The sequence below is a fragment of the Pseudonaja textilis genome, chromosome 7 (assembly GCF_049901715.1).
Source record: "Pseudonaja textilis isolate UNSWEBS1 chromosome 7, rPseTex1.2, whole genome shotgun sequence".
Taxonomy (NCBI): domain Eukaryota; kingdom Metazoa; phylum Chordata; class Lepidosauria; order Squamata; family Elapidae; genus Pseudonaja; species Pseudonaja textilis.
In genome coordinates, this window is record NC_141996.1 from 13,879,016 (window position 1) to 13,900,351 (window position 21,336).

Genomic DNA, 21,336 nt, shown 5'->3' on the forward strand with positions numbered 1-21,336 from the left:
CTGGCATGGATACATTTAGGCTGTTTAGCTCATATCACCTTGAAAGCAGGAGAGAGAGTGCATGGGTTTCATTTCTTTCCCTGTGAGAAGGTAGAGGAGAAAGTGCAGGAACTGGGGATATCGAGTTTAATTAAGAGAAGAGACTGGGGGTGACATGATAGCAGTGTTCTAATATCTAAGGGCTGCCGCAAAGAAGATGGAGTCCAGCTATTCTCCAAAGCACCTGAAGGCAGGACAAGAAACAATGGATAGAAAGTAATCAAGGAGAGATACAACCTAGAACTAAGGATAAATTTCCTGACAATTAGAATTCATTGGAACCGGTTGCCTCCAGAAGTTGAGGATACTCCAACATTGGAGGTTTTTAAGAAGATACTAGACAGCCATTTGTCTGAAATGGTATAGATCTCCTGCCTAAGCAGGGGTTGGACTAGAAGACCTCCAAGGTCCCTTCCATATCTGTTATTCTTTTAAAGTCTTCTGGGAGATAGAACAGGAGAAATGGATTAATGACTGCCAAGTGAAAATGATGCTAGGCAGTATTAGATGCTGAATGTATGGGTATGAGGAAAAAGCTGAGGAAGACCATAAGTAATATTTACAAAGAAAAATGAAAAAAAAGAAATTGGACAGGAAAACAAAAAGAACAATTCTAGCTCTCCCAGTTGACTTTGAGGGGAATGCTAAAAAAAAGAGAGAAAAAATCAGATGTGGAAAGAAAATGCCAGAGACAGAAGGTCACCTAGCCAGTACAATGATCTATCTATGCGATCACCGAGAGACAAAAAGGATTTGATGGCACATAATTAATCAATCAATAGCTCTCTTTTATATTTACTCGACACTCCAAGTTGCAATAGGTAATTATACAAAATGCTTAGCCAGATTCAAACTTCTAGTTAAAGGTAGAATTGAAAGAGACGGGAACTTGTTTGGGAGGAATTGATTTTATCTAGTTGTAAATAAATCTCAGCTTGGTATTTGTCAGAAAATAAAGTTAGAATTAAAAATTGTTATACTGTGCTGATAAACACACTGACACACACACACACACACACAAAGAGAAAGAAAGAGAGAGAGGAATCACTCCCCATGGATCCACAAAAATATATAGCTATTTATTAAGCCTCAAAATGGAAGACGAACAAGTGAAAGAAACAATGATGGGCAGTTTTTTGGGGATATACTATAAAGGTGAAGTTTCCCTTCACACATATGTGCTACTCATTCCCGACTCTAGGGGGAGGTGCTCATCTCTGTTTCAAAGCCAAAGAGCCAGTGCTGTCCGAAGACGTCTTTGTGTTCATGTGGCTGGCATGACTAAATGCCAAAGGCGCATGGAATGTTGTTACCTTTCCACCAAAGGTGATCCCTATTTTTCTACTTGCATTTTTTATGTGCTTTCGAACTGCTGGGTTGGCAGAAGCTGGGACAAATAACAGGAGCTCACCCCAGAGGTGGTATTCAGCAGGTTCTCCAGGTTCTGGAGAATCGGTAGTGGAAATTTTGAGTACTTTGGAGAACCGGCAAATACCACCTCTGACTGGAGATTTTACAGTATCCTTCCCCTGCCACGCCCACCAAGCCACACCCACAGAACCAGTAGTAAAAGAATTGAATCCCACCACTGGCTCACGCAATTACGTGGCACTAGGGATTCGAACCACTGAACTGCCAACCTTTCAATCGATTGTCTTAACCACTGAGCCACTGCGTCCCTTGGGACATGCTATAAAATTAGATAAATGGCAAAAACTTTGAGATAGAAACTATAATTTGATAATGGTAACTACGAACAAGGAAAACCTGTATAAAATGTTCTGCAGGTGGCATTTGCCACCAGCAAGACTAGCAAAGATGTTTTAAAACATGTCTGCCAAATGTTGGAAATGTAACCAGATGCCGAGTTCATACTACCATATGTGGTTGACTTGCCCAAAGACAAAAAAAAGGACGAAAATACATACATGGTTAGAGAAAATGATAAAGCAACATATAGATTTAAACCCAGAAATATTTTTGCTAGGTATTTTGCCAGAAATATATAATAAAGGGAATGTATATTTAATACTACATCTTTTGACAGCAGCGAGAATTGTATTTGCACAACATTGGAAAAATGAGGAAACTCCTTCAGATGAAAATATAATAAAAAAATATTAGATTGTGCAGAAATGGATAAGTTAACATTAAAGATGAAGGATAAAGAAGACACAGAATATTTTTTAACTTGCGATTTGTTTTACCAATGATTAGATAATAAAAGTAGAAATTAGAAGTTGGAAGAATACTATTCTATACAAGTTAGAATATTATTATTACTACAATTATGTATATGTAAAATGACCCAGACAATACACTGTCTATTAAATAATTGTATATGTTAAAGTAAAAGGTATAAATAAAAATATTTTTAAAAGCTTGTGATCATCTTACTACAGTACATAGTTATAATATTTGTATGATTGTATGAGGTATTTGTCCTCATCTTGCTATCACTGAGATTTATTATGGTTGCCTATGTTCAAAGAGGTTTTTTTAGACATCCTTTCCAATGTTTCTCAACTACAGCAAGTATAAAATGGGAGGACAGCTGGCTGGGGAATTCTGGGAGTTGAAGTCACCCATCTTAAACTTGCTGAGGTTGGGAAAAAGTGCTTAGGTTACTTATTTCAAACAACAGCACTACTTTCCTCTGCTTTTATGAGTTATATCTTTCTTTACACAAGTCTCTGATCGCCAGCCAACCTATTTTGGCCCAATATATTGGGCAAACTTAGCTGAGCCCAGTTAGTTATTGGGCACAGTCAGAAAGCTGAATTAACTGAATGAACCATTATCATCAAGATGAAGAGTAAATGTGCACGACTACGTGCTTTATTCCCATTTTTTTGAGTATTGGAAGTAAAAGGTATATTATTAGTTCAGCCTCTTGACTTTTGATGGGTTGCAGACAGTCACAATGATAGGAGGAGAAATTTTTGAGGCCACTTGTCCCTAGTTTTTGGGAGAGGTTTTAAAAGTTATAAATGGGAGGTAAAGTTATTCCATACCTTTTACCGCGACTGTCCAAGTTTCCACTGCCAGTTTCTGATGGAAAAATAACTGAATTTCCAAAACAATATTTTAGAACAATATTAGGTGGGGTGGGGAGTGGTGGTAGTAAGAATAAAGGAATTGCCTCTTAGAAGTCTCACATTTTTATTCCTACCTTAATTGTTGTGAATAAATAAGGATGAGGGAGAGAAATTGCACCTCTCAGTCTTGATAACATAATCTCAGAGGGGCGGAGGACTGCAAATTGCTCAGTCCTTCTTTAAATTCTGGAAATATGAGATGTGTTTTGCTTTTCTGTCATCTCCGGGAGGTAAAATTAAATATGGTGGTTTCATATGGCATTTAACATATGGTATAATATATTGTATTTCCGAGTGCTGCTCAGCAAAAGTCCATGCAATGTTAATACTAATTCCCTCTTAAGCATTTGGCATATTTTATTGCTTCCTGTTCAGCATAGCTCAGTGATTAGTAATAAATTTCTCCATAACTAATCTTTAATCATCAACTTTTGATTCCTCACACCAAGAGTAAGTCAGATTGTAGAACACTGGAATCAGCTGGAGATCTTATTCGGCGTAAAAATCCTTTATATCTACATGTGCTGAAAATATTTATTCATAGCTAAGCATGCATATTTTCCAAATTCATTAAAAATAATAATGATAAATAAACAAATGTCTTTGTAAAAACAAAAGGCTTTCCCATAATCATTGAACATCTGCCTTGCATTGTCAGGATTCCGGCAGTTACCCCAATTAAATCATGAGTCTCGAGCCAAACTTCCAAAACTTCAAAAGGATTTATTGAGAGTTAACATGTCTGGGACTGCCTGGGTTTAGCCAACTCTGAGACACATAATTCATTGTCATCCTTGACCCTGGCTTCCCCCCACCCCTGGGTGTATCATAATTCATATTCTCCAGTGAGACATATGCATAGCCAAGAATCATCAGTCATGTTCTCTGGTTAGAATTTTGCATGCAGAAACTTCAGGCATCTTTGAAAACGATTTATGAAATGCACTTTCAGCTTCCAAGCTGCCACACTTCTCTTTCAAAAACCCCTTTTCCGCCTCCCTTTTGGTTGTCAACTCTAAAAATAACTGAAAAAAATGGCTGAAAAACAGCTTCTATTCCAGGGCAGTAGCTCTTTTGAATTCTGCTGTATAGTGCAGTGTTGGTGCGGTATTGGGGGTTTCCTGTTCAATGTGTGAAGGGTGCGTGTTTGTGTTTATTGTAATGGTCATGATGTGCACTGAAGATGGCGTTTGATTTCATTGTACGAGGTGCAATGACAGTAAAGTAAATAATAAAGTAAACTAAACTAAACTAAAAAGACCATAGAAATATTTTATGAGTTGGCATGCTCCATGGAGAAAAGTACTGAAGTTAGATATGTTCCCTTTTTTAAACATGTCCAATTTGCTCTCTCTTGATTGCAGTGGTCTTGCCACAAAGAGATTCAAAGTATCTCCCTCTTTATTTTACAGAGATCATCTACAGCTGGGTATTTAATGCATTCCCCTCCTTTGTGGCAGAAGACAGCAGGCGTTTCATCTCCCAGGAAACAGGCAACCTCTATATATCCAAAGTGCAACCATCAGACGTTGGCAGTTATATCTGCCTCGTGAAGAACACAGTGACAAATGCCAGGGTCCTTAGTCCTCCAACTCCATTAACACTTCGAACTGATGGTAAGTTAGCTGTTTCTCAAAATTGAAATGCATTGGGGGAGCAGGAGGAGCTATGTGGAAGTGTAAGGATTGTTATCTATGGAGATTCTCAATCATCCAGGTCATGGGACAACTAGACTAAAAGACAACTGGACTGCCTTGGTTTTTTTCCTTTGAAAGAGGAGTCAAAGAGGCCACCTTTGTTAAAATTGAATAGTCCTCCCTCAACACATGGGGAGAGATACAGCACCATCTATTTCCTGTTTACAAAAAGGTTCCACATCCATTTGCACTTAGGTGATTCTAAGGATGCAGGTAAACCTCTACGTGGCCTCCATGACTCTCAGAGTGCTATGACGAGATAACTGCAAAGAATGTAAATTCTTTCATTCCCCACCAGTCACTTAACTTTGACACGGGGTGACAAGGGAATCCCTAATCTGACAACTCTTTTTTTCCCCCTTCTTAAATTTAGTTTCAGCACCTGGAAATAAATAAATAAATGAACTTTGAATCAGCATTATGAAAAATAAAACCCAAGATCTATCAAGCTTTTTTGAGAAGAAGGTTTATCAAGCCTTCCTACAGCTTTTTTCTTTTTGTATATCGGGCTTCAACTTGGTTATTTCAAGTAATTGTAAGAAATTTAAATCCAATCCATTTTAAGAAGTACCACAGAAGGACTGTGCTAATCATTTATCAGTTGGTTGGTAGGACTGTGAAATTTAAGTATACTCTTACCTTGCATTGTTTTTTTTCCTAATGAAATCAATCATTGAAAATAATTATTTGCCGACTTCTGGTTTGAAGGGCTTTGGTGACAGCCAGAAATCTGTGATCGTGCGCGGTTTCTGTCTGGGCTCACCGCTGGAGCGCCCCGAGCCGGCTGGTTTCGGGGCTAAGCCACCCCATAGAAGTGGTGAAGAGGGGGGAGACCGCCAGCAGGGTTGAGGAGAGCCGCATCTCTCTTCCCCAGCTGGCCATTACTCCCTTTCCCAAAGGCGGTTGCAGCGGTAGTCAGAAATGGCCACCACAAAGAAGAACTCGACTGGAAAAAAATATGCAGGAGGAAGATAAGAAGTGAAAGTTTTGGCTGACTGGGTTAAATTGTAACAGCAACAACTACAGTACCCTGGAATTTAAACTTACAAAAAATAACATCGCTCCCAAAGAAGAGTCAGAAGCAGCGAAGGAAAGTGAAAAGGGAAAGGTTTGGCTTTTTTCTTCTTCTCTCTCCTTCCCTATACTGACAACTAAGAGACTTAAATAAGAAATCGGAAAAATCTGCTTTGACATCAATAGGCAATTAAGCTGAAAATAAAACAAAATGCCAAAGGGATAATAAAGATTTCTGGACATTAAAAATTTTCTTTTTCATAAGCAGGAAGGGAGAGAAAAAGAATAAGGGCAGGATCTGGAAGAGGGAGGAGACTGCCTGGAATTAAAAAGAATCTATAGTAAAACTTCAACAAGACTTCTAAAAGATACATTTTAACTGAAACTTTGCAACTAAACAGTAACCCTAGAGCAAAAAAGAAACAGCTTGCATGTATTTGGATTATTTGGTGATCTTTGGATTCTTGGTTATTATATTTGAATGACTAAAATAAATTGGGTGGTTGTTTAAAAATGTATACAATGGCACCACTTCTGGATGAACTGAAAATGGAACTTAAAAAGTACAAAGAAGATGCACAAGAAGGGAAGGGTTCTTTTGGCTTTGTTTTTCAATTCTTAGAAGTGGAGATTTGGAACTATGAGAAACAACAAGAAATGACTGCAAAACAAGAAGACTGGGACAAAGAAGAAGCCATCTTTAATGAACAAGCAATTTTATGTGGGGAAGAAAAAGGAAAGGGGGGAAAAGAGAATGGAGAATTTAAGACTTAAAAAAAACAACCAAAGAAAAGAAAAATAATTCAAAAAATAAGTATAATACTGGAAAGCAACAGAAAAGGGGAATACAGAACAGAAATAGAGGTAGAGAGACAAGCGGGTAAAAAGGGGAGAGAGAAGAAGAGAGGGAAAAAGGAAAGGAAAAGAAGTTACAAAGGACTGGAGCAAGATATAGAGTAACAGGACCTATTTAGAGATAATGGGTGAAAATCTAACTGAAAAGGGGATTCTGTAAAGGTACATAAGATTGTATTGTTATATTAGTAATAGAAATAACTTTAGAAAATTGGAAACAACGTATGATTAATATGAGGGATAAAATAGTGTAATTTAGTAAAATGTTTGTGAATAAAATAAGTGAAATAAAATAAATGAGAAAATTGAATTAGGAAGGAACTGGAACATTTTAATTAGTTAATGTTTTATAAAATATAAGTGAAGGGGGGGAATTAACTATGGAAACCTTATAATTGTTCCCATAGAAATATAATATTTAATTGAAAAGTAATGTTAAAGATGTTAAGACTTTAATGAATATTAATATTAATGATAGAATTGAATTGGAATGGAATGTTGTTTTAATTATATACATTTATATTTTTTTCTTTTTTTAAGAATACAGTGTGTATTTTAAGAATGTACCAAGCAGAATCCCAATGGAAGTTATGTATTATATTGAATGTTACAACTTTAGGGAAAAGATATAAAGGCGTCATACTCCAATCAGTAACTGCAGGAGAAATTTTGTTTAATGAGAAAAGATAATAGATAATTGAAACAGGACAGACAAAAAATATAAATACAATGATTTGAATTGAGATGAGATAATTAAAATAAAATTGAGAAAATTAAAAGAGGGGAGAAGCTATGCAGAAAATGTAAAATAGTAATAAGATATGGAATCGAATATAAAAATGAGCATGAACCTGAATTTGTGTCTGTACGAAGAAATGTAACCTGGGATTTTGCTACTTTCAAAAAAGTTGTTTTATTTGAATTTTTTTTCTCTTTGTGAAAACTCAAATAAAATTTACAAAAAAATGAAAGAAAAGAAAATAATTATCTGCCTTCTTAGAGAAAAAAATTGCACAAACATTTCTGCACACAAACCTTTTTTTTTTAATGAGGAAAATAATTTGGAGGGGAATTTTCAAAAGTTAAATAGAACCCTCTTCTCAATTCCAGGGTCCCAGTACAAAGTGCCTTCCTTGATTCCTGAATTTTACACAGCAACATTCCCCTGCCTTACGTATTTTGGTTCACAAAAGAAAAACAGCATGTAATAACAGTTACAATTCATAATAAAATCTTACTTAATATTGTAAGACTAGAAGACATTAGGAAGTTTATTCCTAATATTAATAGTCTGCTGTTCTGATTACTGTATATAACTTTTCCAGTTTTTTATTCACCTAACACTGGGAGAGAAATCTCATTATGCTATATTTAAATACAAACGAACCTTCAATTTATCGAGAGAAAAGCTTTTCCCACCTTCCAAGATTGTCTCAGTTCCATTTCTTCAAATGAAATCAAAGAAAAAAGAAAGTTCATCAATCTGTAACTTGAAGAGACCCTATTATTAAACATGCCCAAAATTCTGCTGGGAAACAAAACTTATTTTCTGGCTCAGGCAGCTAAAATAGCATGATAATTCATCTGGATTTGTTAATAGTGTTTTTTAGTTTCATTCCCCGGGGTAAATGCTATTTTGACAGATCCTTTTACAGGAATAGTACAGGCCACAGATCCGAAATCTAAAGTCTTTATTCCTTTTGTTACAAGAGAGATTTTATTACACAACACCAACAAGCTCAAACAAAATGTATGATATCCACTTATTTCTATGAGGCACAAATGACTAAGTTCAAGTGATCGTATCTAGATACATTATGCCAAGACTAGTTCTCTGAAGTGGTCTATAAGCCTATAATGCTCAGAACAGTGGAAAAAAAGTACAGTATATTCCTGAATGGAAAGCAAATAAACAAAGTTTATGCATATGTGTGTATGTTTGTCAACCTTTATACTGTACACATATATACAATTTTTCTTTTAATGACTATGTAATCCCTTGCATCAGGGTGGAGTCGGGGTGATTGAATGGAGCTGAGCATTTACTGGACAGATGCCCTTCCTGACACCTATGCAGAGCTCACAGCAGATATTTTATCTTTGCATCCAAAGAGAGAAATATATGCTGCTACCTAGGATTCAACTCACAGCCTCCTGATCATGAGGCGAGAGAGTGGCCACCAACGCCACTCATACACATATATACAATGCCCATCAATAATTGGTTTATAGGTACACATATATACAATGCAGTGGTAGTATTCAAAAACTTTTACTACTGGTTCTGTGGGCGTGGCTTGATGGGCATGGTCATGTGACTGGGTGGGCATGGATCTTTTTTTTTTGCAGCCCCCACCCGCTTTGGGGAGCTTCTTAGCCACAGGAGCCTCTGGGGAGGGCGTTTGTGCTGCACCAAGGCTCCTCTGGGGCTCTGGAAGGCAAAAAATGGAGGGAGGAGCTAAGCTCCTCCCTCTATTTTTTGCTTTCCTAGGCCTCAGCAAGGGGTGAGCTGATCTTATCTACAGCTGATTATTGGGAGGGGAAAAAAACAAAGAAATGTCTTAGGCGATGGGTGGGTGGGGTGAGCAAGCATCGCGCGGGAGGGATGGGGGGCATGACCAGCCAGAACTTACTACCGATTCGGTGACCCATGTCAAATTCTTGCTACTGGTTTGCCCAATCCCTTGCGAACCGGCTGAATACCACCACTGATACAATGCCCATCAATAACTGATTTCACTAAGAGCTGTCAACCTAGTTGGCAAGATAAGAAAGTAATGCACAGAACTTTACAGAATAACAGAGTTGGAAGGGACCCTGGAGTTCTTCTAATTCAACCCATTGCTCTAGCAGAAGACATGTCTGCCAACTAATCTTCCTTTCGATGCAGGTGGAACCATCTCAAATTCTGGTCTAGTTTCTTTTTGGCTATACAGTACATGCTTTGTACTGTATAGAAAACCCCTCTTTGGAGGTCTAAATTACATCCTTTATAAAAACATAGAAAACTGTAACTTCAAAATTGCAACTTTAGTATTTTTTTTTCCTTGTTAACTTTGTTTATCAGTCTGTCGATCTGTCAGTTAACTTTGGATTTTTGTGTTCCAGAGGTGAAGACTACTGCAAAGTTTGAAATATACTGTATAAAGAGGAATAGTCTGCGTTATTTTTTTTTCCTTTTCTTTCAAAAGATGAAAATAAGATGAGTCTGCAGATCCAAATAAAAGATATAGCAGCAATTCCCAATGTTTTATCCCTGTTTTCATTGGCATGTACTTTCTGTCATTCCAGCTAGCCTAGCCAATAATAACAGACTGTGGCATCTAATAACATCTAAGAATTGAATGTTGGTAAAGACTTCCATAGAACAAGAGGAATAATAAGCTGGAATACAGACATTAGACAGGGTTATATGTCAAACAAAAATAAAGTAACGGTATTTTAAGGAAATTGTGTCAATGCTTGCAAACAGTATATTTATCAAACAGTTTTTTTTCGCAAAAAAGTAGAGACCTAAATTTAGAAGCATCCAATTATCATAATCCTTTCTGTGAGTTTGAATTTTCACGGATGACAACATTTTTTCTGGAGTTTCTTTTTTGTTTTAGTCAATGCAGCTAGGCCTTGGTATTCTATGACAAGAATGCTGATGAGACAACATATCTGTATATTTATCTTCATTGAGATGACTAAATTACATTATAGTTTTATGTCAAATCCTACAAATATAGACATTCGCTTGCCTTTATATTAATCTTTTATTTCCTTAGAGCTGTGCCGCAAAGGGAAACTTATCTTCTTGATATGAACCAAATTAAATAAAAATATCAAGAAATCCTTGAATGGATTCTGAATAAAATGAATACCTCATTTGTGCAGATGTCCTTGACAATCAGTTCTTTCTCACTATTCAATTTCTTTTTGTGCAGACCTAAAAAAACAATTTAAAATTCTATCTGAAGAGATAAAAAGTTTCATCAGAAAAAAAATGGATCATGCATCATTTCATTAACAGCCTTTTACAATGAGTTCGACACTCAGAGGAATTATTCAATAAGTGTTTACAAGTAGTTCCAAGAGCATTTTGGAAGATTTGTGGAAGTCCCTGTTACCAAACTGGAAGCAGTTGAAGTGCCTTTACTAAAACAAACAAACAAGCAAACAAAAAACAATCAGAAAATTTGCAAAGGATAAGGAAATACAAATGCGGTTGAGCTTACAACATTTGCTGTTTGATCATTAAGTGCACTTTTCAAGTTCATATATTTTTATGGGGTTGTTTCCCCATTCTGGAATGTATCCAATAACCTATTTCTTTCAAACTAAGCAATAAAGGCACAGAAAGGTTGTTTTCTATGGTGTGTGAGAAAGAGAGGGGTGGGGAGAGGGAGAGAGGGAAAGAGAGAGAGAGATGAAATTCAGTTAAAGTGCAAAATGCAGTTATTAGTACTGTTCGATGTGGAGTTCCAGAACCATGAGTTCTTTACATCTTTTATCCTGTTAACCATTTGGAGACGAGACAGCAAGCAAAGCTTCCTTGTTTGTTCTTCTCTTTAGCTCTGCTTGGTTTTCTGCCAGTTCTCTTTGTCTCAAGTAGAAAGTACTTTAAGTCTACTTTAAAGCCAAATTAATTTTATTAACTAGCTTAACTTTATGTGACAGTGTTAGCTATTGCTAATAACAAGTCACTTATTGCTTCAGCTTCAGGATTTCCTTCCCCGGTAAGAAAGAGATCATCAGCAAATATTCTTATGCCGCTAGCTTTTGATTCTCCATATTGGAACGTTTCAGAAGCTATGGATGTTGATTACAAGTTTGTGTATTAGCCAAAAGGCTTTGGGTTGGTTGGTTGAGTGGTTAAGTAGCTTGTCTTCTTGTTCAACCCACTTTTGTTGAATGTCAAATAATAATAAAAGTATTTTTCCAAGAGGGAAAAATCCCATGTAGCGAATAGTGATTCTGCTTTAGTATCTGTTCAAAGATTTGAGATCTATTCAAAAGGATTGTTTTTCAGGGAGTTTAGACCCTATAACCAAGTTTCTAATCCATGTTGTTTTGGTGTCCATCAGAATTATAACCTATTTGCTGCTTTAATGGTTCCTCCTCCTTTTAGGAATCTAAACCATTAGGAAGTTTTCATGCTAGAATATATGTCAAGTTTAAGTTTTCCTACCAAATGTCCTTCCCTGAAAGACATTTTTAGACTCTTGCCGTATTGTCTCTATAGTCCCAGCAGCCACATGACAGTGCTCATTAGTTTGCGCTGCATGCAAGATATTATGATATCGTAATGCAATCAATTTCATGGGCTGCATTGTTTTGCTTCCCAGCAGAGGTTTAAAGGCCTCCCCTCCCACAATAATAAATTCCAACTGATAGACCTCTTGGGTTGCAAAGTTTAATTCTGTGTTTCCCCATTATTTTTAGAGTATGCTTGTTAGAGATTAAGACTACCTGGTAGCACGGAGCAATAATTCTCCCTACAGGGATGAAACACTGTGAAAGCACATTGCAGGTGGTGCAAAAGTCCAAGTAATAGTGAACAGATTGTAAACAATTCTGTGAGTTACATCCACCTAACTAATAATGCTTAAGGTGTGTACCTCTAGGTCTGGGACTACTACAGAGAAGCTCTAAGCACCAATATTATAAGAATGATTCAAAGAACTGAAATAGGTTCGAAGGAAGGGAATGAGGATGATCAGGGTACTTGAAACCCAGTCCTAAGAAGATAAATTCTAGAGAGTGAAAATGTTAAGTCTTGAAAAGAAAAGGATGGTGCCAGGAAGGGTATCTTAGTGCTCTTGAAATACCTGGAAGGGTGACAACCAGAACATGAAGGCTTGTTCTCTATCCTTCCAACAGGTTAAATTCCAAAATAATAGTTTTAGGAAGACAGATTTTGCCTTCCACTTCAATATAGATGTAAAGTGCCTGCAGGGAAGGCTGAAGCAAAGATGGCAAGAAACAATAAATGCAGACATGAAAAATGCCCCAGTTGGACCCAGATACTGTCTTTGATCATGCAAAATGGCACTTGGTCTTTGTTAAAGAAATAACTACGTATAGCTTACTCAAAGTGCAGTTAGACTCATCTATTGAGTTTCTTTGATTACAACTGGCTGCTGCCATTGATGAATAAGAAAAGGCTTTGTTAACCTCTTTGTTAATGATATGTCAAAAGGTTTATATGGTTGCACAACAAGATGTTGGACATGCAATGTATGATAGCTCATTAACCTCAGTTGCCAGAGAAGATACCTACCTGTGCTTCCCTCTATGATCAGCTTAGGGGAAACATAATAGCCATGAAATGCTCTTTCCAATTCTTCCTTCAGCTCTTTACATTGACAGGATGCCCAATTACATCCTCCCAAATACCAATATGCAGCAGATTTCCAGGCATGATGGCAGGTAGAAAATTAAATATTTGTTTACCTCTCCACTTTGCTCCTATTGTGTTTCTTACTGTCTGACAGCTTTCCCTGAGAACCTGGCATGAGATACACAGTGGAGTTGGGGCTAACATATCATACCCTGTCATTCATGAGCCCACCGAAGTGATCTCTTTTATGAACAGTGTGCATTACATGTGGACAGGCCATCTCTAATGCACCCAAATAAGTTTCTCATTATAAGCTGTGAAGTCATGGACATTCAACTTTCTACTGATGAAGAAAAAGGTTTGGCCCCAACTGGTCTTTATTGTGGAGAAAAGGCTGAGATGTTTATACTTGACACTCGATTTTGCACAAAGCATAAGCCACCTCTGGGCATGTACCTTTTTCTCATTTTCATAACTCATTCTGGGCTAACTAGATGTAAGACATCATCAGAACAACTTACAGCTGAAGGGCAGTGAACTCTGCATGCAGTATAAAGTAGACATAGACATTGGGATCATCCAAATAATTTAGGAGGAAAATGTTTTTGTGCTTCACCAAAATAGCCACCAGAAATTTGAAGGAAACAGCAACAGAAAAGGTCCATTGTTTTTTGTTTGTTTGTTTGATGAAAAGGGTTAAACACAGGAGTCTGGGTGAAAGCATGAGGTGTGGCAAACATGTTTTTGGAATATGGGAAGGGGCTGTGGAGATGAAAGTATGGAAGAGGTGTTTATCAGACAGAACAGAATAGGGACTGTAGAGATCTTCTCATCCAACTCCCTACTTGAATAGAAGACCCTATACCAATGACTGGACAGAGAATTGGCTGTCCAATCTCTTCTTAAAAGCCTCCAGTAATGGAGCACCCACAACTTCTGGTGGCAACTTGTTCCACTGATTAATTGTTTTCACTGTTAGGAAATTTCTCCTTAGTTCTAGGTTGTTTCTCTCCTTGATTAGTTGGCTGACCCTCTCATCTTTGTAGGAGCACCTTAGATAGGGGCTACAAAGAATATTTAAACCATATCTTCTTTTTATATGTGAATGATCAGTCTAATGGAGCCAATGAAAATAGTGAGTTAAAAGTGTGTCTTGTTTGTTGGTAAGAATAAAAAGAGCCATGTGACAATAATAAACTAATATAAAGGCTAACATGTTTCCAATGAAGCTCTTTTTAAAGAGTTCTCTTCTTTACAAAAGAACATCGGTTTATTTTAATTTTCTCTGTGATAGTAGCTGTTTTTATAAAAAATGTATTAAGGAAATTTGCAGCTAAGGCAGCTATTTCACAAGGAAAGGAGAGGCACTATAGAGATTTCCAAATTCATACTTGTTGTAGAGACATACACAAATATTTTTATATTATAAGCAGTGCATAGTTAAAGCTTAGGTACTAAAATTGATCTTTGATATATAAGAAGCCAATTACAATTTTACATTTGATACATATTAGATTTGCAAAGCCAAATTGTATACAGTTTTAGATTTTTAAAATAACATTTATATTTTATTTATTTACTTACATTATATAAAACCCTTACAATTTTTAGCATGCCAAAGTAAAACTGAAGACCAATCAGTCTGGAAAGAATCTATGTAGGCAATCACTAAGACTTAACACCAACTTGAAGGCACTCAATCAATCAATCATATTGTTTTCATACATTTTCCTATAATATTTATTAAAGAAACTATTGGTTATACAATTTCACCATTTTAACATGCTAATGGTTGTCATCATATAACCATACTATTTTTTGTTATTGGGAAGATAAAAGAAGAGTGATATAGTAATGGCACAACCTGCTAAATGTTCATGAAACTGCAATCTTAATATATTTTAAGTGGATATATTATTTTGAGGAACAATAAAAAATTTACTGTGTCAAAGGAGGAGTTACTTATTATAAATTTAACTCATTTTTATTAAAGTGAAAAAATCCCCAAATCATCCAAGTACTGTACAGTCATATAATATATCCATCATTCTGACCATTAGTTTGGAATACTTAGCATAAGAAAGAAAATTTTGCTCCTTTAAAAACGAAATGTTGCTTTGGTGGTATTGGAAAATCCTAACTGTTTAGATTGCATTGGTGAATGTATCCCTAATTGTAATCATTTTCCTTAATAATCATATCATTCTTCTCTAGGATGATCTCACTTCATTGCTGGCTATTTTACTTGTAAAGATCTTTCTTTATTTTCCAGGTGTGATGGGAGAATATGAACCAAAAATTGAGATCCATTTTCCATTCACAGTTATAGCGGCTAAGGGATCTACTGTTAGGATGGAATGCTTTGCACTGGGCAAGTAAGTATACATTCTTTCATAATTTATTTTAAAATCTGAGATCATTCATTTAGCTGATAACATATATGTGTGTGGGGGGGTGGGGGGGTGGATGGATGGATGGATGGATGGATAGATAGATAGATAGATAGATAGATAGATAGATAGATAGATAGATAGATAGATATTCTACATGGCTACTAAGAGTTGACATTAATGTGATGATACATAGTCAATCAATCACTATACTATATGTACATGATACATGTCATATAGATGATAAATGATAGATGATAATGAGAGAGAGGTAGCAATAGGGATAGATAGATAGATAGATAGATAGATAGATAGATAGATAGATAGATAGATAGATAGATGCATAGATAGATGCATAGATAGATACATAGAGAGATGAAAGATGTAATAGATAGCAATAGAGTAGATAGATAGATAGATAGATAGATAGATAGATAGATAGATAGATAGATAGATTCTTTAATGTCATTGTACGTATATACACAGTATACACATACAACAAAATTCACATAACACCCAGAGACCAGACCCAACATGCACACACACACAACAATCCCCAAACTCACCCCCACCCACCAAATTCCCCGCCCCCTAAAAACACACAAGCATCCACACAACAGACCAAGTAATACTGTCCTACAGCTCACTGGTGGTGATCCTTAAGTTCATTGTTAAGTGCAATTATAGCTCTGGGATAAAACCTGTTCAGAAAACATGTGGTCCAAGTTTTAATTGTCCTGTATCTTCTGCCAGAAGGCAACAGTTCATAAAGATTGTAAGCAGGATGGGAAGAGTCTCTGAGAATGTTATCTGACTTCCTCAAACAGCAAGATGCAAAGATGTCATCCAGGGCTGGTAACTGGAGCCTGATGATATTCTGGGCAGTTTTAACGATTCTCTGTAGAGTAATTTTTGTCCGCTACACAGCTGCTCCCATACCATGCAAGAATGCCGTATGTCAGGACACTTTCGATGATGCTGTGGTAGTAGGACAGAAGTAGATGCTGAGATAGATTTATCTTCCTGAGCATTCTCAGGAAGTACAGCATCTTCTCTGCCTTCTTCACAAGCATGTTAGCATTCATAGTCCATGAGAGGTCCTCTGAGATCAAGGACAAGTTGCTGGCAGCTGGAGTGAATGACTGGAGTTTGTAGTTGAGACATGAGGTGAATTGGCTAATGTGACTGGGGAGTCATTAAATGGGGCAGGGGAAGATGCAGGAATTCAGATTTGGGTTTTCCCCAGATGTGCCAACATGACTTCTCTAATAAATTCTTATTTTGATGGACTTTGTTTCAAAGTTTTGAATTTGATGGAGAGTTTAATTGGAACACTGACACTAGAAACAGTTTATGTATGTGAAGAGAAATAATATGGCACAATTGTAAGTAGGAAAACAATATACAAACCTAAAATAAGAACAAGCTCTATAGATTAAATTATTTTTCTCAATATAAAACAAGCTATCTGGAGATCATTATTTAAAAACTCTTTAAACCTTGCCTTCTCAATCAGTGAAAAAACATACTCTTTTCAAAGATTGAAGACTGGCTTTTAGGATATATTATAGACCAATCCAAAATTCTGTTCTACTTTTTGGTGTTTTATTTTAATTTTGCTACTACTAAGTTCACTTAGGGCCACTGGATTTGTTTTGATACTTATGAGTCATTCTGAGAGTTTGTTTTTAAATACAAAGTGTTCTGCATTAATAAATACACTGCTCAAAAAAATAAAGGGAACACTTAAACAACACAATGTAACTCCAAGTCAATCACACTTCTGTGAAATCAAACTGTCCACTTAGGTAGCAACACTGATTGACAATCATTTTCACATGCTGTTGTGCAAATGGAATAGACAACAGGTGGAAAGCAGAGGCAGTTAGCAAGACATCGCCAATAAAGGAGTGGTTCTGCAGGTGGTGACCACAGACCACTTCTCAGTTCCTATGCTTTCTGGCTGATGGTTTGGTCACTTTTGAATGCTGGCAGTGCTTTCACTCTAGTGGTAGCATGAGACGGAGTCTACAACCCACACAAGTGGCTCAGGTAATGCAGCTCATCCAGGATGGCACATCAATGTGAGCTGTGGCAAGAAGATTTGCTGTGTCTGTCAGCATAGTGTCCAGAGCATGGAGGCGCTACCAGGAGACAGGCCAGTACATCAGGAGATGTGGAGGAGGCTGTAGGAGGGCAACAACCCAGCATCAGGACTGCTACCTCCACCTTTGTGCAAGGAGGGACAGAAGAAGCACTGCCATAGCCCTGCAAAATGACCTCCAGTGGGTCACAGATGTGCATATAGCTGCTCAAACGGTCAGAAACAGACTCCATGAGGGTGGTATGAGGGCCCAACGTCCACAGGTGGAGGTTGTGCTTGCAGCCCAACATCGTGCAGGACTTTTGGCATTTGCAGGAAAACACCCAAATTGGCAAATTCACTACTGGTGCCCTGTGTTCTTCACAAATGAAAGCAGGTTCACAGTGAGCACATGACAGATGTAACAGGGTCTGGAGATGCCGTGGAAATGTTCTGCTGCCTGCAACATCCTCCAGCATGACCAGTTTGGCAGTGGGTCAGTAATGGTGTGGGGTGGCATTTCTTTAGGGGGCCACACAGCCCTCCATGTGCTCGCCAGAGGTAGCCTGACTGCCATTAGGTACCGAGATGAGATCCTCAGACCCCTTGTGAGACCATATGCTGGTGCGGTTGGCCCTGGGTTCCTCCTAATGCATGACAATGCTAGACCTCATGTGGCTGGAGTGTGTCAGCAGTTCCTGCAAGACAAAGGCATTGATGCTATGGACTGGCCCGCCTGTTCCCCAGACCTGAATCCAATTGAGCACATCTGGGACTGTCCAGGAGTTGGAGAATGCTTTAGTCCAGGTGTGGGAGGAGATCCCTTAGGAGACCATCCGCCACCTCATCATGAGCATGCCCAGGGGTTGTAGGGAGGTCATACAAGCATGTGGAGGCCACATACATTACTGAGCCTCATTTTGACTTGTTTTAAGGACATTACATCAAAGTTGGATCAGCCTGTAGTGTTTTTTTTCCACTTTAATTTTGAATGTAACTCCAAATCCAGACCTCCATGGGTTGCTAAATTTGATTTCCACTGATATTTTTTGTGTGATTTTGTTGTCAGCACATTCAACTATGTAATAAACAAAGTATTTAATAAGAATATTTCTTTCATTTAGATCTAGGATGTCTTATTTTTGTGTTCCCTTTATTTTTTTTGAGCAGTGTACATAAATTTATTTAAATAATTTTTATTTAAATAAATAAATACATTACATTAAATTCTACATATCTCGAATACTATTGATTGGTAATAGGAGTTATCTCCTAGTCCTACTTCAGTCTTCCCAATAAAATCCAGATAATTTATTTTGAAACTTTTCAGAAGTTCTTAATGGAAAGGTCAATAATAGCTATAAGGTTTATTGAAAGACAAGTCGTCCTTTCCTACCATACTACTGCTGCAGGCTCAGCATACTGTGTGATGAGTAAAGTGTCCCCAGCAGGGCAGTGATGAAACCCAGAAAGCTTGATCAGTGTCTTCTTCATTCTGTTGCTATTTTGAAGGTTACCCAAATATAACTAGTGTTATTGAATAACTGAGAAATGGACCGAAGGAATAAAAATGGACCTGTATATTATAAATCATAATAAGCAAATTCTGCCAACAGTCCTTGATTAATGGAGGGGATGAGAGAAGATTTCATAAAACAGCTGATTTCTGAAATTAAATGTCTTTGTGGCTTCCCTCTTCCATAATGTCACGAATGGAGCCAATTTTAATTGTCTTGAGTTCAGCTCAGTTTCCTTTTTACATCAATTTATGAGTTAAAAATAAGAGAAAGACAATCTGTACAAATTTTTACATACATTGTCCTGCACAATTTTTCCTCAATATATGTATCTTAATTTGCTTCTTAGGGTTTTCTTTCCCTTTGAATTGTGAACCATATCTAAACTCTTTGAAAGATTCAGATTTCAAAGAAAAGGAAGAAAAAATTTGTTTTCCCCTTAGATGTTCTGGGAATAAATTCCCTTCGTTGCAAGGGATGGGATGATTTGAATACACATAAATATAAATGCAGATATCTGCCCAATCAGATATATCAGTAAGAAAACATAATATAAACTATTCCAGTGTGATTTATAATATACCTTTCCAAAAATATGAGTATATCTGTATAATAAGGAATAAACATTTAATTAAAAATCTGTTCCAGTGTTTGCATTCGATGTTAGCTAAGAAATAAAAATGCATTGGTTATACATTACTAAGTTTCTATTTTTTTTCTGATGTCAAAGCCTGTTTACCATTTAACATGTTTCTGGCTCAATTTGAATTTTCTTCAGACAAGTTATTTGCATCTTTTTCTCATTTCTTCTAATGGACTTATTTTATACAATTTTGCCTCCAACTACATCTTTCTTGCAAATGATTTTCTGTGGTTGTGCTGAGATATGGACTTGAAGCAGTTTAAGAGTGGTCATGCCATACCTCTTGGCAGCTCCCTTAAAGCAACTGTTACTTTTCTTGTGCTTTGAACAGTCCTATGAAAAAAGATATGCCTTGAATTTGAGGATGGCAGCATCAATTTAGAAAAGTGAAAACTGTAACAGATAAGTTAAAGTTTTGAATTTTGTATTGGCTTGAAAGTGAAGTATTAGGATAGGTCTATTCAACTGCCTACCTGCCTAACTGGAAGGCAAGAATACCATCAGTATTATTTTGTCAATAATGGCCACTGGTTTTTTTTTTTCCTAAATCAGTCAATGGCATAGGATTTAGCAATTTTTACCTGCAAATATATCAGGGATAAGGGACAACTGAACATGAACTCAGGCTCAAAATACCCCTGCACAAGCAATCAGGTCTATGACAATTCGCCACAACCAACTCGCCATGGCCAACTCACCATGGGCAGCTTGTCATGGGGCAACTTGCTGTGGAATAAGGTTTATACTAATATCAAAGAAATGGTGGAATAGTATCAAGAGCTGTAGTGGTGCAGTAGTTAGAATGCAGTACTGCAAATCACTTCTGCTGACTGTCGGTTGCCAGAAGTTTGGCAGTTTGAATCTCACTAGCTCAAGGTTGACTCAGCCTTCCATCCTTCTGAGGTTGGTTAAATGAGGGCCCAGATTGTTGGGAGCAATGTGCTGACTCTGTAAACTGCTTAGAAAGGGCTGTAAAGCAGTATATAATTCTAAGTGCTATTGCTATGGAAGAAAGGATGCAAAGGAGGGACAGAAAGAAATGTGAATATCAAAAACTAAAATAATATTTTACTTATTTTAAATAATTAAATTGAAGTGTTAAATTATCCCATGGTAAGTTGTCTCATGGCAAATTGGCTCTGGTGTGTTATCCCATTTTGCAACAATCACACAGAATAAATCTTCCCTTCTTGTACTTTCCAGATGTGCTGGGATTGCAAATTTCAGAATTCCTTGGCCAATGTCTGTATTAGGCCAAACATCACTTTGAGCACCTTCACCTAAACATGAATGCATGGCTTGTTTGTTTTTTGCTTCCCATTTAACAAAAGTGTTCTGTGATGGAAATAGAGAAAAAAGCCCATACCCCTGATCTGTCCTTAATGATTTTGTTGGTTCAGTATCTGAAGAAGTCATAAATGTCCAGGAAGAAGAACACCATGACTTCAAAATCTAAGAGACTGGTTTGGACAAAATTCAGCAGCACTTTTTCATGCGGCTATTAATAAAAATAGGATCGCCAGCATGATCGCCAATGTCCGATGATGGATATGGCATAAGAAGAAGAAGAATAGCAGTTAGATTTATATACTGCCCTGTAGTGCTTTATAGCACTCTTTTTTGGGGAGTTTACACTGTAGAAGCATTATTTGCGTATTGTGCTCAACAATCTGGG

The 21,336-nt window shown here is 37.0% G+C and overlaps 1 protein-coding gene across 1 annotated transcript in view; it reads left to right on the forward strand.

The window, feature by feature from the left end:
- CNTN5 (contactin 5) overlaps nt 1-21,336 on the forward strand; it is a 750,248-nt gene that overhangs the window by 558,115 nt on the left and 170,797 nt on the right. Inside the window, exons 9-10 of the mRNA XM_087937063.1 lie at nt 4,550-4,753; nt 15,301-15,403. Of these exons, the coding sequence (XP_087793189.1) occupies nt 4,550-4,753; nt 15,301-15,403 (307 nt within the window). The remainder of the gene's footprint in view (nt 1-4,549; nt 4,754-15,300; nt 15,404-21,336) is intronic.